The sequence below is a fragment of the Patagioenas fasciata genome, chromosome 35, assembly GCF_037038585.1.
Source record: "Patagioenas fasciata isolate bPatFas1 chromosome 35, bPatFas1.hap1, whole genome shotgun sequence".
Lineage (NCBI taxonomy): Eukaryota > Metazoa > Chordata > Aves > Columbiformes > Columbidae > Patagioenas > Patagioenas fasciata.
In genome coordinates, this window is record NC_092554.1 from 2,477,722 (window position 1) to 2,491,663 (window position 13,942).

Sequence of the window (13,942 nt, forward strand, 5' to 3'; positions counted from 1 at the left end):
GTGCCCATGAACTGGGGTGCACGGGGGGTCCCTGGGTGGGGGTCCCAGGGGTGCCCATGAACTGGGGGGTCCGGGGGGGTCCCTGGGTGGGGGTCCCAGGGGTGCCCATGAACTGGGGTGCCCGGGGGGTCCCTGGGTGGGGGTCCCAGGGGTGCCCATGAATGGGGGTGCCCGGGGGGTCCCTGGGTGGGGGTCCCAGGGGTGCCCATGAACTGGGTGCCCGGGGGGTCCCTGGGTGGGGGTCCCAGGGGTGCCCATGAACTGGGGTGCCCGGGGGGTCCCTGGGTGGGGGTCCCAGGGGTGCCCATGAACGGGGGTGCCCGGGGGGTCCCTGGGTGGGGGTCCCAGGGGTGCCCATGAACTGGGGTGCCCGGGGGGTCCCTGGGTGGGGGTCCCAGGGGTGCCCATGAACTGGGGTGCCCGGGGGGTCCCTGGGTGGGGGTCCAAGGGGTGCCCATGAACGGGGTGCCCGGGGGGTCCCTGGGTGGGGGTCCCAGGGGTGCCCATGAACTTGGATGCCCGGAGGGTCCCTGGGTGGGGGTCCCAGGGGTGCCCATGAACGGGGTGCCCGGGGGGTCCCTGGGTGGGGGTCCCAGGGGTGCCCATGAACTGGGGTGTCCGGGGGGTCCCTGGGTGGGGGTCCCAGGGGTGCCCATGAACTGGGGTGCCCGGGGGGTCCCTGGGTGGGGGTCCCAGGGGTGCCCATGAACTGGGGTGCCCGGGGGGTCCCTGGGTGGGGGTCCCAGGGGTGCCCATGAACTGGGGTGCCCGGGGGGTCCCTGGGTGGGGGTCCCAGGGGTGCCCATGAACTGGGGTGCCCGGGGGGTCCCTGGGTGGGGGTCCCAGGGGTGCCCATGAACGGGGGTGCCCGGGGGGTCCCTGGGTGGGGGTCCCAGGGGTGCCCATGAACGGGGGTGCCCGGGGGGTCCCTGGGTGGGGGTCCCAGGGGTGCCCATGAACGGGGGTGCCCGGGGGGTCCCTGGTCTGGGGGTCCCGGGGTGTCCATGGGGGGGGGGGTCCCTGGTTTGGGGGTCCCGGGGTGTCCATGGGGGGGGGGGCCCTGGTCTGGGGGTCCCGGGGTGTCCATGGGGGGGGGTCCCTGGTTTGGGGGTCCCGGGGTGTCCATGGGGGGGGGGACCCTGGTTTGGGGGTCCCGGGGGTGTCCATGGGGGGGGGGGGCCTGGTTTGGGGGTCCCGGGGTGTCCATGGGGGGGGGGCCCTGGTTTGGGGGTCCCGGGGTGTCCATGGGGGGGGGGCCCTGGTTTGGGGGTCCCGGGGTGTCCATGGGGGGGGGGGGCCTGGTTTGGGGGTCCCGGTGGTGTCCATGGGGGGGGGGCCCTGGTTTGGGGGTCCTGGGGGTGTCCATGGGGGGGGGGGCCCTGGTCTGGGGTTCCTGGGGTGTCTGGGGGGGTCCCTGGGTTGGGGGTCCCAGGGGTGCCCGTGAATTGGGGTGTCCATGGGGGTCCCTGTTCTGGGAGTCCTGGGGTGTCCGGGGGGGTCCCTGGGTGGGGGTCCCAGGGGTGCCCATGAACTGGGGTGTCCGGGGGGTCCCTGGGTAGGGGTCCCAGGGGTGCCCATGAACTGGGGTGTCCGGGGGGTCCCTGGGTGGGGGTCCCAGGGGTGCCCATGAACGGGGGTGTCCGGGGGGTCCCTGGGTGGGGGTCCCAGGGGTGCCCATGAACTGGGGTGTCCGGGGGGGTCCCTGGGTGGGGGTCCCAGGGGTGCCCATGAACTGGGGTGTCCGGGGGGTCCCTGGGTGGGGGTCCCAGGGGTGCCCATGAATTGGGGTGTCCGGGGGGTCCCTGGGTGGGGGTCCCAGGGGTGCCCATGAACTGGGGTGTCCGGGGGGTCCCTGGGTTGGGGTCCCAGGGGTGCCCATGAACTGGGGTGCACGGGGGGTCCCTGGGTGGGGGTCCCAGGGGTGCCCATGAACTGGGGGGTCCGGGGGGGTCCCTGGGTGGGGGTCCCAGGGGTGCCCATGAACTGGGGTGCCCGGGGGGTCCCTGGGTGGGGGTCCCAGGGGTGCCCATGAATGGGGGTGCCCGGGGGGTCCCTGGGTGGGGGTCCCAGGGGTGCCCATGAACTGGGTGCCCGGGGGGTCCCTGGGTGGGGGTCCCAGGGGTGCCCATGAACTGGGGTGCCCGGGGGGTCCCTGGGTGGGGGTCCCAGGGGTGCCCATGAACGGGGGTGCCCGGGGGGTCCCTGGGTGGGGGTCCCAGGGGTGCCCATGAACTGGGGTGCCCGGGGGGTCCCTGGGTGGGGGTCCCAGGGGTGCCCATGAACTGGGGTGCCCGGGGGGTCCCTGGGTGGGGGTCCAAGGGGTGCCCATGAACGGGGTGCCCGGGGGGTCCCTGGGTGGGGGTCCCAGGGGTGCCCATGAACTTGGATGCCCGGAGGGTCCCTGGGTGGGGGTCCCAGGGGTGCCCATGAACGGGGTGCCCGGGGGGTCCCTGGGTGGGGGTCCCAGGGGTGCCCATGAACTGGGGTGTCCGGGGGGTCCCTGGGTGGGGGTCCCAGGGGTGCCCATGAACTGGGGTGCCCGGGGGGTCCCTGGGTGGGGGTCCCAGGGGTGCCCATGAACTGGGGTGCCCGGGGGGTCCCTGGGTGGGGGTCCCAGGGGTGCCCATGAACTGGGGTGCCCGGGGGGTCCCTGGGTGGGGGTCCCAGGGGTGCCCATGAACTGGGGTGCCCGGGGGGTCCCTGGGTGGGGGTCCCAGGGGTGCCCATGAACGGGGGTGCCCGGGGGGTCCCTGGGTGGGGGTCCCAGGGGTGCCCATGAACGGGGGTGCCCGGGGGGTCCCTGGGTGGGGGTCCCAGGGGTGCCCATGAACGGGGGTGCCCGGGGGGTCCCTGGGTGGGGGTCCCAGGGGTGCCCATGAACTGGGGTGTCCGGGGGGTCCCTGGGTGGGGGTCCCAGGGGTGCCCATGAACTGGGGTGCCCGGGGGGGTCCCTGGGTGGGGGTCCCAGGGGTGCCCATGAACTGGGGTGTCCGGGGGGTCCCTGGGTGGGGGTCCCAGGGGTGCCCATGAACGGGGGTGTCCGGGGGGTCCCTGGGTGGGGGTCCCAGGGGTGCCCATGAACTGGGGTGCCCGGGGGGTCCCTGGGTGGGGGTCCCAGGGGTGCCCATGAACTGGGGTGTCCGGGGGGTCCCTGGGTGGGGGTCCCAGGGGTGCCCATGAACTGGGGTGCCCGGGGGGTCCCTGGGTGGGGGTCCCAGGGGTGCCCATGAACTGGGGTGCCCGGGGGGTCCCTGGGTGGGGGTCCCAGGGGTGCCCATGAACTGGGGTGCCCGGGGGTCCCTGGGTGGGGGTCCCAGGGGTGCCCATGAACTGGGGTGCCCGGGGGGTCCCTGGGTGGGGGTCCCAGGGGTGCCCATGAACTGGGGTGTCCGGGGGGTCCCTGGGTGGGGGTCCCAGGGGTGCCCATGAACGGGGGTGTCCGGGGGGTCCCTGGGTGGGGGTCCCAGGGGTGCCCATGAACTGGGGTGCCCGGGGGGTCCCTGGGTGGGGGTCCCAGGGGTGCCCATGAACTGGGGTGTCCGGGGGGTCCTTGGGTGGGGGTCCCAGGGGTGCCCACGAACTGGGGTGTCCGGGGGGTCCCTGGGTGGGGGTCCCAGGGGTGCCCATGAACTGGGGTGCCCGGGGGGTCCCTGGGTGGGGGTCCCAGGGGTGCCCATGAACTGGGGTGTCCGGGGGGGTCCCTGGGTGGGGGTCCCAGGGGTGCCCATGAACTGGGGTGTCTGGGGGGTCCCTGGGTGGGGGTCCCAGGGGTGCCCACGAACGGGGGTGCCCGGGGGGTCCCCGAACTCACGGGTGCAGGTGGGGTCCGAGGATCCTGATGAGGCTGCGGGGCCCCCCCCGCGGGAAGAGCAGGGGGGGGGGCCCGGGCCCCTCCCTGGGCAGCAGCAGCAGGAAGGGGGGGCCCAGCCCGGGGGGGCCGCGGCGCAGCCCCCGCAGCTCCCGGAGCCGCAGGCGGAACCCGGCCCCCCAGCCTGGGGGGGACGTGGGACCATGGGACCCCAAAAACCACCCCCCCTGAAACCATTGGACCCCAAAAACCACCCCCCCGGAACCATGGGACCCCAAAAACCACCCCCCCGGAACCACGGGACCCCAAAAACCACCCCCCCGGAACCATGGGGCCCCAAAAACCACCCCCCCGAAACCATGGGACCCCAAAAACCACCCCCCCGGAACCATGGGACCCCAAAAACCAACCCCCGAAACCATGGGACCCCAAAAACCACCCCCCCGGAACCATGGGACCCCAAAAACCACCCCCCCGGAAACCATGGGACCCCAAAAACCACCCCCCCGGAACCATGGGACCCCAAAAACCACCCCCCCGGAACCATGGGACCCCAAAAACCACCCCCCCGGAAACCATGGGACCCCAAAAACCACCCCCCCGGAAACCAGGGGACCCCAAAAACCACCCCCCCGGAACCACGGGACCCCCAAAAACCACCCCCCCGGAAACCAGGGGACCCCAAAAACCACCCCCCCGGAACCACGGGACCCCAAAAACCACCCCCCCGGAAACCATGGGACCCCAAAAACCACCCCCCCGGAAACCATGGGACCCCAAAAACCACCCCCCCGAAACCATGGGACCCCAAAAACCACCCCCCCGGAACCATGGGACCCCAAAAACCACCCCCCCGGAACCATGGGGCCCCAAAAACCACCCCCCGGAACCACGGGACCCCAAAAACCACCCCCCCGGAACCATGGGACCCCAAAAACCACCCCCCCGGAACCATGGGGCCCCAAAAACCACCCCCCTGGAACCATGGGACCCCAAAAACCACCCCCCCGGAAACCATGGGACCCCAAAAACCACCCCCCCGGAACCATGGGACCCCAAAAACCACCCCCCCGGAAACCATGGGGCCCCAAAAACCACCCCCCCGAAACCATGGGACCCCAAAAACCACCCCCCCGGAAACCATGGGACCCCAAAAACCACCCCCCCGGAACCAAGGGACCCCAAAAACCACCCCCCCGGAACCATGGGACCCCAAAAACCACCCCCCCGGAACCATGGGACCCCAAAAACCACCCCCCCCGAAACCACGGGACCCCAAAAACCACCCCCCCGGAACCATGGGACCCCAAAAACCACCCCCCCGGAACCACGGGACCCCAAAAACCACCCCCCCGGAAACCATGGGACCCCAAAAACCACCCCCCCGGAACCATGGGACCCCAAAAACCACCCCCCGGAACCACGGGACCCCAAAAACCACCCCCCCGGAACCATGGGACCCCAAAAACCACCCCCCCGGAAACCATGGGACCCCAAAAACCACCCCCCCGGAACCATGGGACCCCAAAAACCACCCCCCCGGAACCACGGGACCCCAAAAACCACCCCCCCGGAAACCATGGGACCCCAAAAACCACCCCCCCGGAACCATGGGACCCCAAAAACCACCCCCCGGAACCACGGGACCCCAAAAACCACCCCCCCGGAACCATGGGACCCCAAAAACCACCCCCCCGGAACCACGGGACCCCAAAAACCACCCCCCCGAAACCATGGGACCCCCAAAAACCACCCCCCCGGAAACCACGGGACCCCAAAAACCACCCCCCCGGAACCACGGGACCCCAAAAACCACCCCCCCGGAACCATGGGACCCCAAAAACCACCCCCCGGAACCATGGGACCCCAAAAACCACCCCCCCGGAACCATGGGACCCCAAAAACCACCCCCCCGGAACCATGGGGCCCCAAAAACCACCCCCCCGGAAACCATGGGACCCCAAAACCACCCCCCCGGAACCATGGGGCCCCCCCAGCCTGGCACGGGGGCCATGGCACCGAGACAGGGGACCCCAAATCCCCTGGGAACCCCAAATCCCCTGGGACCCCCAAATCCCCCCCGGGACCCCAAACCCCCCGTGACCCCCAACTCCACCAAGGACCCCAAATGCCTTGGGAACCCCAAGCCCCCCCAACCCCCATAACCCCCCAATTCCCCTGTACCCCCCAAACCCCCATGACCCCCAAACCCCCTGTGACCCCCAAACCCTCATGACCCCCAAAGCCCCCATGACCCCCAAACCCCCATGACCCCCATCCCCCCATGACCCCCATCCCCCTCCATGACCCCCAAACCCCCCGTGACCCCCAACCCCCCATCACCCCCATCCTCCCCCGTGACCCCCAAACCCCCCACGACCCCCAAACCCCCCATGACCCCCATCCTCCCCCATGACCCCCATCCCCCCCATGACCCCCATCCCCCCATGACCCCCATCCTCCCCTGTGACCCTCAAACCCCCCATGACCCCCATCCCCCCATGACCCCCATCCCCCCTGTGACCCCCAAACCCCCGTGACCCCCAAACCCCCTGTGACCCCCAAAGCCCCATGACCCCCATGCCCCCCCTTGATCCCCATCCCCCCCCGTGACCCCCATCCCCCCATCACCCCCATCCCCCCCCATGACCCTCAAACCCCCCGTGACCCCCAAAGCCCCTGTGACCCCCAAACCCCCTTGACCCCCAAACCCCCATGACCCCCAAACCCCCGTGACCCCCATCCCCCATGACCCCCAAACCCCCATGACCCCCAAACCGCCGTGACCCCCATCCCCCCATGACCCCCAAATCCCCCCTTGACCCCCATCCCCCCCGTGACCCCCAAACCCCCATCACCCCCATCCCCCCATGACCCCCAAACCCCCCATGACCCCCATCCCCCCCCTTGATCCCCAACCCCCCCCTTGACCCCCATCCCCCCACGACCCCCATCCCCCTCCATGACCCCCAAACCCCCCCGTGACCCCCAAACCCCCCATGACCCCCAAACCCCCTGTGACCCCCAAACTCTCATGACCCCCAAACCCCCCATGACCCCCAAACCCCCCATGACCACCAAACCCCCCATGACCCCCAAAGCCCCCATGACCCCCATCCCCCCCATGGCCCCCATCCCCCCGTGACCTCCAAATCCCCATGACCCCCATCCCCCCATGACCCCCAAATCCCCCATGACCCCCATCCCCCCATGACCCCCAAACACCCCATGACCCCCATCCCCCCATGACCCCCAAATCCCCCATGACCCCCATCCCCCCATCACCCCCATCCCCCCCCGTGACCCCCATCCCCCCATGACCCCCATCCCCCCTGTGACCCCCAAACCCCCCCGTGACCCCCAAACCCCCCATGACCCCCAAACCCCCTGTGACCCCCAAACTCTCATGACCCCCATACCCCCCGTGACCCCCAAACCCCCATGACCCCCAAACCCTCCTTGATCCCCAAACCCCCATGACCCCCATCCCCCCGTGACCCCCAAACCCCCGTGACCCCCATCCCCCCGTGTTCCCGGGCGGTACCGGGGGGCCGGGGGGGTCGCCGGGGGGGGCTCAGCACGGCCCAATCCGGCTCGTAGCCGGGGTCGGGGGGCTCCTCTGTGGGGGGGGCGGTCTGCGGGAAAACGGGGGGTCAGGGGGGGTCACAGGGGTCAGGGGGGGTCTCAGGGGTCAGGGGGGGTCACAGGGGTCAGGGGGGGTCACAGGGGTCAGGGGGGTCACAGGGGTCGGGGGGGGTCTCAGGGGTCGGGGGGGTCACAGGGGTCAGGGGGGTCACAGGGGTCAGGGGGGGTCACAGGGGTCAGGGGGGTCTCAGGGGTCGGGGGGGTCACAGGGGTCAGGGGGGTCACAGGGGTCAGGGGGGGTCTCAGGGGTCAGGGGGGTCACAGGGGTCAGGGGGGTCTCAGGGGTCAGGGGGGTCTCAGGGGTCGGGGGGGTCACAGGGGTCAGGGGGGTCACAGGGGTCAGGGGGGGTCACAGGGGTCAGGGGGGTCTCAGGGGTCAGGGGGGTCACAGGGGTCAGGGGGGGTCACAGGGGTCAGGGGGGGTCTCAGGGGTCAGGGGGGTCACAGGGGTCAGGGGGGGTCTCAGGGGTCAGGGGGGTCACAGGGGTCAGGGGGGGTCACAGGGGTCAGGGGGGGTCACAGGGGTCAGGAGGGGTCACAGCGGTCAGGGGGGTCACAGGGGTCAGGGGGGTCACAGGGGTCAGGGGGGGTCTCAGGGGTCAGGGGGGTCACAGGGGTCAGGGGGGTCACAGGGGTCAGGGGGGGTCTCAGGGGTCAGGGGGGTCACAGGGGTCGGGGGGGTCTCAGGGGTCAGGGGGGTCACAGGGGTCAGGGGGGTCTCAGGGGTCAGGGGGGTCACAGGGGTCAGGGGGGTCACAGGGGTCAGGGGGGGTCACAGGGGTCAGGGGGGTCACAGGGGTCAGGGGTGGTCTCAGGGATCAGGGGGGTCACAGGGGTCAGGGGGGGTCACAGGGGTCAGGGGGGTCACAGGGGTCAGGGGTGGTCTCAGGGATCAGGGGGGTCACAGGGGTCAGGGGGGGTCTCAGGGGTCAGGGGGGGTCACAGGGGTCAGGGGGGTCTCAGGGGTCAGGGGGGTCACAGGGGTCAGGGGGGGTCACAGGGGTCGGGGGGGTCACAGGGGTCAGGGGGGGTCTCAGGGGTCAGGGGGGTCACAGGGGTCAGGGGGGGTCACAGGGGTCAGGGGGTCACAGGGGTCAGGGGGGTCACAGGGGTCAGGGGGAGTCTCAGGGGTCAGGGGGGTCACAGGGGTCAGGGGGGTCACAGGGGTCAGGGGGGGTCTCAGGGGTCAGGGGGGTCACAGGGGTCAGGGGGGGTCACAGGGGTCAGGGGGGTCACAGGGGTCAGGGAGGGTCACAGGGGTCAGGAGTCATGGGGTTTGGGGGGGTCACGGGGGGGGTCACAGGGTCACACGGGGTCAGGGGGTCACAGGGGTCAGGGGTGATGGGGGGTCAGGGGGTGATGGGGGTCAGGGGGGCACAGGGGTCATGGGGTCACAGGGAGTTAGGGGGTGATGAGGGGTCAGGGGGTCACAGGGGTCACAGGGGGTCAAGGGGTGATGAGGGGTCACAGGGTCACAGGGGGTCACAGGGGCTTGGGGGTCATGGGGGGTCAGGGGGTCACAGGGGCTCAGGGGTCATGGGGGGTCATGGGGGGTCAGAGGGGTCACAGGGGCTCGGGGGTCACACGGGGTCAGGGGGTCACAGGGGTCAGGGGTGATGAGGGGTCAGGGGGTCACAGGGGGTCAGGGGGTGATGGGGGTCAGGGGGTCACAGGGGCTCAGGGGTCATGGGAGGTCATGGGGGGTCATAGGGGTCACAGGGGCTCGGGGGTCATGGGGGGTCAGGGGGTCATAGGGGCTCAGGGGTCATGGGGGGTCATGGGGGGTCATAGGGGTCACAGGGGCTCGGGGGTCGTGGGGGGTCAGGGGGTCACAGGGGTCAGGAGGTCACAGGGGGTCAGGGGGTGATGGGGGGTCAGGGGGCCACAGCGATCAGGGGTCATGGGGGTCAGGGGGTCAGACAGGTCGGGGGGTGATGAGGGGTCAGGGGGTCACAGGGGGTCAGGGGGTGATGGGAGTCAGGGGGTCACAGGGGCTCGGGGGTCATGGGGGGTCAGGGGGTCATAGGGGCTCGGGGGTCATGGGGGGTCATAGGGGTCACAGGGGCTCGGGGGTCATGGGGGGTCATGGGGGGTCACAGGGGTCACAGGGGCTCGGGGGTCATGGGGGGTCTGGGGGTCACGGGGAGGTCATGGGGGGGTCAGAGGGCACAGGGGGTCACAGGGGTCAGGGGGTCACGGGGTCTCACGGTGTCACCGGGGAGGTCCCAGGGCTGTTCCAGTGGCTCCCACTGCAGCACCAGCCCCTCCGGCTGCAGAACCAGTACAGACCAGTATAGACCAGTGCACACCAGTACAGACCAGTATAGACCAGTGCACACCAGTACAAACCGGTATAGACCCCTGCACACCAGTGCAGACCGGTATAGACCAGCATAAACCACTACACACCGGTATAGACCAGTGCACCCCACTACAGGCCAGTATAGACCAGTATAAGCCAGTACAGACCAGTATAGACCCAGACGGACCAGTACAGAACAGCACGTCCCGCTATGAATCCGCATCGACCAGCACAGCCCAGCATAGACCAGTACAGACCAGTGCTCCCAGTCCCCAGTCCCCATTCCCCAGTCCCTCCCAGTCCCTCCCAGTCCCTCCCAGTCCCTCCCAGTCCCCAGTCCCCATTCCCCAGTCCCTCCCAGTCCCTCCCAGTGCTCCCAGTGCCCAGCCCCCATTCCCCAGTCCCTCCCAGTCCCTCCCAGTCCATCCCAGTCCCCATTCCCCATTCCCCAGTCCCTCCCAGTCCCTCCCAGTGCTCCCAGTGCCCAGCCCCCATTCCCCAGTCCCTCCCAGTGCTCCCAGTGTCCCCAGCCCCCATTCCCCAGTCCCTCCCAGTCCCTCCCAGTCCATCCCAGTCCCCATTCCCCATTCCCCAGTCCCTCCCAGTCCATCCCAGTCCCTCCCAGTGCTCCCAGTGCCCCCATTCCCCAGTCCCTCCCAGTCCCTCCCAGTGCTCCCAGTGTCCCCAGCCCCCATTCCCCAGTCCCTCCCAGTCCCTCCCAGTCCATCCCAGTCCCCAGCCCCAATTCCCCATTCCCTCCCAGTCGATCCCAGTCCCCAGTCCCCATTCCCCAGTCCCTCCCAGTCCCTCCCAGTGCTCCCAGTGCCCCCATTCCCCAGTCCCTCCCAGTCCCTCCCAGTGCCCCCAGTCCCCATTTCCCAGTCCCTCCCAGTGCTCCCAGTGCCCCCAGCCCCCATTCCCCAGTCCCTCCCAGTCCCTCCCAGTCCATCCCAGTCCCCATTCCCCATTCCCCAGTCCCTCCCAGTCCCTCCCAGTGCTCCCAGTGTCCCCAGCCCCCATTCCCCAGTCCCTCCCAGTCCCTCCCAGTCCATCCCAGTCCCCATTCCCCATTCCCCAGTCCCTCCCAGTCCCTCCCAGTGCTCCCAGTGTCCCCAGCCCCCATTCCCCAGTCCCTCCCAGTCCCTCCCAGTCCCTCCCAGTCCCTCCCAGTCCCCAGCCCCCATTCCCCAGTCCCTCCCAGTCCCTCCCAGTCCCTCCCAGTGCTCCCAGTGCCCAGCCCCCATTCCCCAGTCCCTCCCAGTCCCTCCCAGTCCCCAGTCCCCATTCCCCAGTCCCTCCCAGTCCATCCCAGTCCCCAGCCCCCATTCCCCATTCCCCAGTCCCTCCCAGTCCCCAGCCCCCATTCCCCATTCCCCAGTCCCTCCCAGTCCCCAGTCCCCATTCCCCAGTCCCTCCCAGTGCTCCCAGTGCTCCCAGTGCCCCCATTCCCCAGTCCCTCCCAGTGCTCCCAGTGCTCCCAGTGCCCCCATTCCCCAGTCCCTCCCAGTCCCTCCCAGTGCTCCCAGTGCCCCCAGCCCCCATTCCCCAGTCCCTCCCAGTCCCTCCCAGTCCCTCCCAGTGCTCCCAGTGCCCCCATTCCCCAGTCCCTCCCAGTCCCTCCCAGTGCTCCCAGTGCTCCCAGTGCCCCCATTCCCCAGTCCCTCCCAGTGCTCCCAGTGCTCCCAGTGCCCCCATTCCCCAGTCACCTCCTCCAGCAGCTGCAGTCGCCCCCCCAGCAGCCCCTGGCCGGCGGGGGAGGGGTGGAGCCGGGTGGGGACGGACACGGGGACATCGAGCAGGACCTGGGGACAGCGGACGGGTCACCCGGGTCACCCGGCACCTGGGTCACCTGGGTCACCTGGGTCACCTCTGTCACCTGTGTCACCTGTGTCACCTGTCACCCGGGTCACCCGGCACCTGTGTCACCTGGTACCCGGGTCACCTGGGTCACCTGTCACCTGTGTCACCTGGGTCACCTGGCACCTGGGTCACCTGGGTCACCCGGGTCACCTGTGTCACCTGGGTCACCTGTGTCACCTGTGTCACCTGGCACCCGTGTCACCTGGGTCACCTGTGTCACCTGTGTCACCTGGCACCCGGGTCACCCGGCACCCGTGTCACCCGTGTCACCTGTGTCACCTGTGTCACCTGGGTCACCTGGCACCCGGGTCACCCGTGTCACCTGGGTCACCTGTGTCACCTGTCACCCGTGTCACCTGTGTCACCTGTGTCACCTGTGTCACCTGGCACCCGGGTCACCTGTGTCACCCGTGTCACCTGTCACCCGTGTCACCTGGGTCACCTGTGTCACCTGTGTCACCTGGCACCCGGGTCACCTGTGTCACCTGTGTCACCTGGGTCACCTGGCACCCGGGTCACCTGGGTCACCTGTCACCTGTGTCACCTGCCACCCGGGTCACCTGGTCATCTGTGTCACCTGTGTCACCTGCCACCCGTGTCACCCAGGTCACCCGTGTCACCTGTGTCACCTGGCACCTGGGTCACCTGGGTCACCTGTGTCACCTGTCACCCGGGTCACCCGGCACCTGTGTCACCTGGCACCCGGGTCACCTGGGTCACCTGTGTCACCTGGCACCCAGGTCACCTGTGTCACCTGGGTCACCTGTGTCACCTGGGTCACCTGCCACCCGGGTCACCTGGGTCACCTGTCACCTGTGTCACCTGTCACCCGGGTCACCTGTGTCACCTGTGTCACCTGCCACCCGGGTCACCTGTGTCACCTGGCACCTGTGTCACCCGTGTCACCTGTGTCACCTGGGTCACCTGTGTCACCTGGGTCACCTGTGTCACCTGCCACCCGGGTCACCCGTGTCACCTGTGTCACCTGGCACCCGGGTCACCTGTGTCACCTGTGTCACCTGGCACCCAGGTCACCTGTGTCACCTGGGTCACCTGCCACCCGGGTCACCTGGGTCACCTGTCACCTGTGTCACCTGTCACCCGGGTCACCTGTGTCACCTGTGTCACCTGCCACCCGGGTCACCTGTGTCACCTGGCACCTGTGTCACCCGTGTCACCTGTGTCACCTGGGTCACCTGTGTCACCTGCCACCCGGGTCACCCGTGTCACCTGTGTCACCTGGCACCCGGGTCACCTGTGTCACCTGTCACCCGGGTCATCCGTGCCACCTGTCACCTGTGTCACCCGTGTCACCCGTGTCACCTGTCTCACCTGTCACCCGGGTCACCTGTGTCACCTGGGTCACCTGCATCACCCGTGTTATCTGTCACCCGGGTCACCCAGGTCACCTGTGTCAACTGGGTCACCCGGCACCCCATCACCTGTCACCTGGGTCACCCGTGTCACCTCTGTCACCCATGTCACCTCTGTCACCTGTGTCACCCGGCACCCCGTCACCCGGATCATCTGTGTTACCCGTGTCACCTGTGTCACCTGGCACCCATGTCACCCGAGTCACCTGTGTCACCGGATCACCTGTGTCACCCGGCACCCCGTCACCTGTGTCACCCATGTCACCTCTGTCACCTGGCACCTGTCACCTGGGTCACCGGTGTCACCTGGCACCTGTGTCACCCATGTCACCTGGGTCACCCGTGTCACCTGGGTCACCCGGCACCCCATCACCTGTCACCTGTGTCACTCATGTCACCCGTGTCACCTGTGTCACCCAGCACCCCGTCACCAGTGTCACCTGTGTCACCTGTGTCACCCGGCATCCCGTCACCTGGCACCTGGGTCACCTGGCACCCATGTCACCCGGGTCACCTGTGTCACCCATGTCACCTGTGTCACCCAGCACCTGGGTCACTGGTGCCACCTGTGTCACCTGGCACCCCATCACCTGTCACCTGTGTCACCGGTGTCACCGGGGACCTGTGACCCCGTCACCTGTGTCACCTCTCACCTGTGTCACCTGGGCACCTGTGTCACCTGGCACCGATGTCACCTGTGTCACCTGGTACCCCATCACCTGTCACCTCTCACCTGTGTCACCTGGGCACCTGTGTCACCTGGCACCCCATCAGCTGTCACTCGTGTCACCTATCACTTGGGTCACCTGTCACCCGCCACCTGTGTCACTTGTCACCCCATCGCCTGTCACCTGCGTCACCAGGGCACCTATGTCACCTGTCACCCCATCACCTGTCGCTCCTGTCACCTGTCACTTGTGTCACCTGTCACCCATCACCTGTGTCACCTGTCAC

At 69.5% G+C, this 13,942-nt stretch overlaps 1 protein-coding gene across 1 annotated transcript in view; it reads right to left on the reverse strand.

The window, feature by feature from the left end:
• LOC139826137 (TBC1 domain family member 17-like) overlaps positions 1 to 13,942 on the reverse strand; it is a 45,788-nt gene that overhangs the window by 29,820 nt on the left and 2,026 nt on the right. Inside the window, 4 exon segments of the mRNA XM_071801098.1 lie at positions 3,812 to 3,992; positions 7,353 to 7,443; positions 9,661 to 9,723; positions 11,462 to 11,557. Of these exon segments, the coding sequence (XP_071657199.1) occupies positions 3,812 to 3,992; positions 7,353 to 7,443; positions 9,661 to 9,723; positions 11,462 to 11,557 (431 nt within the window).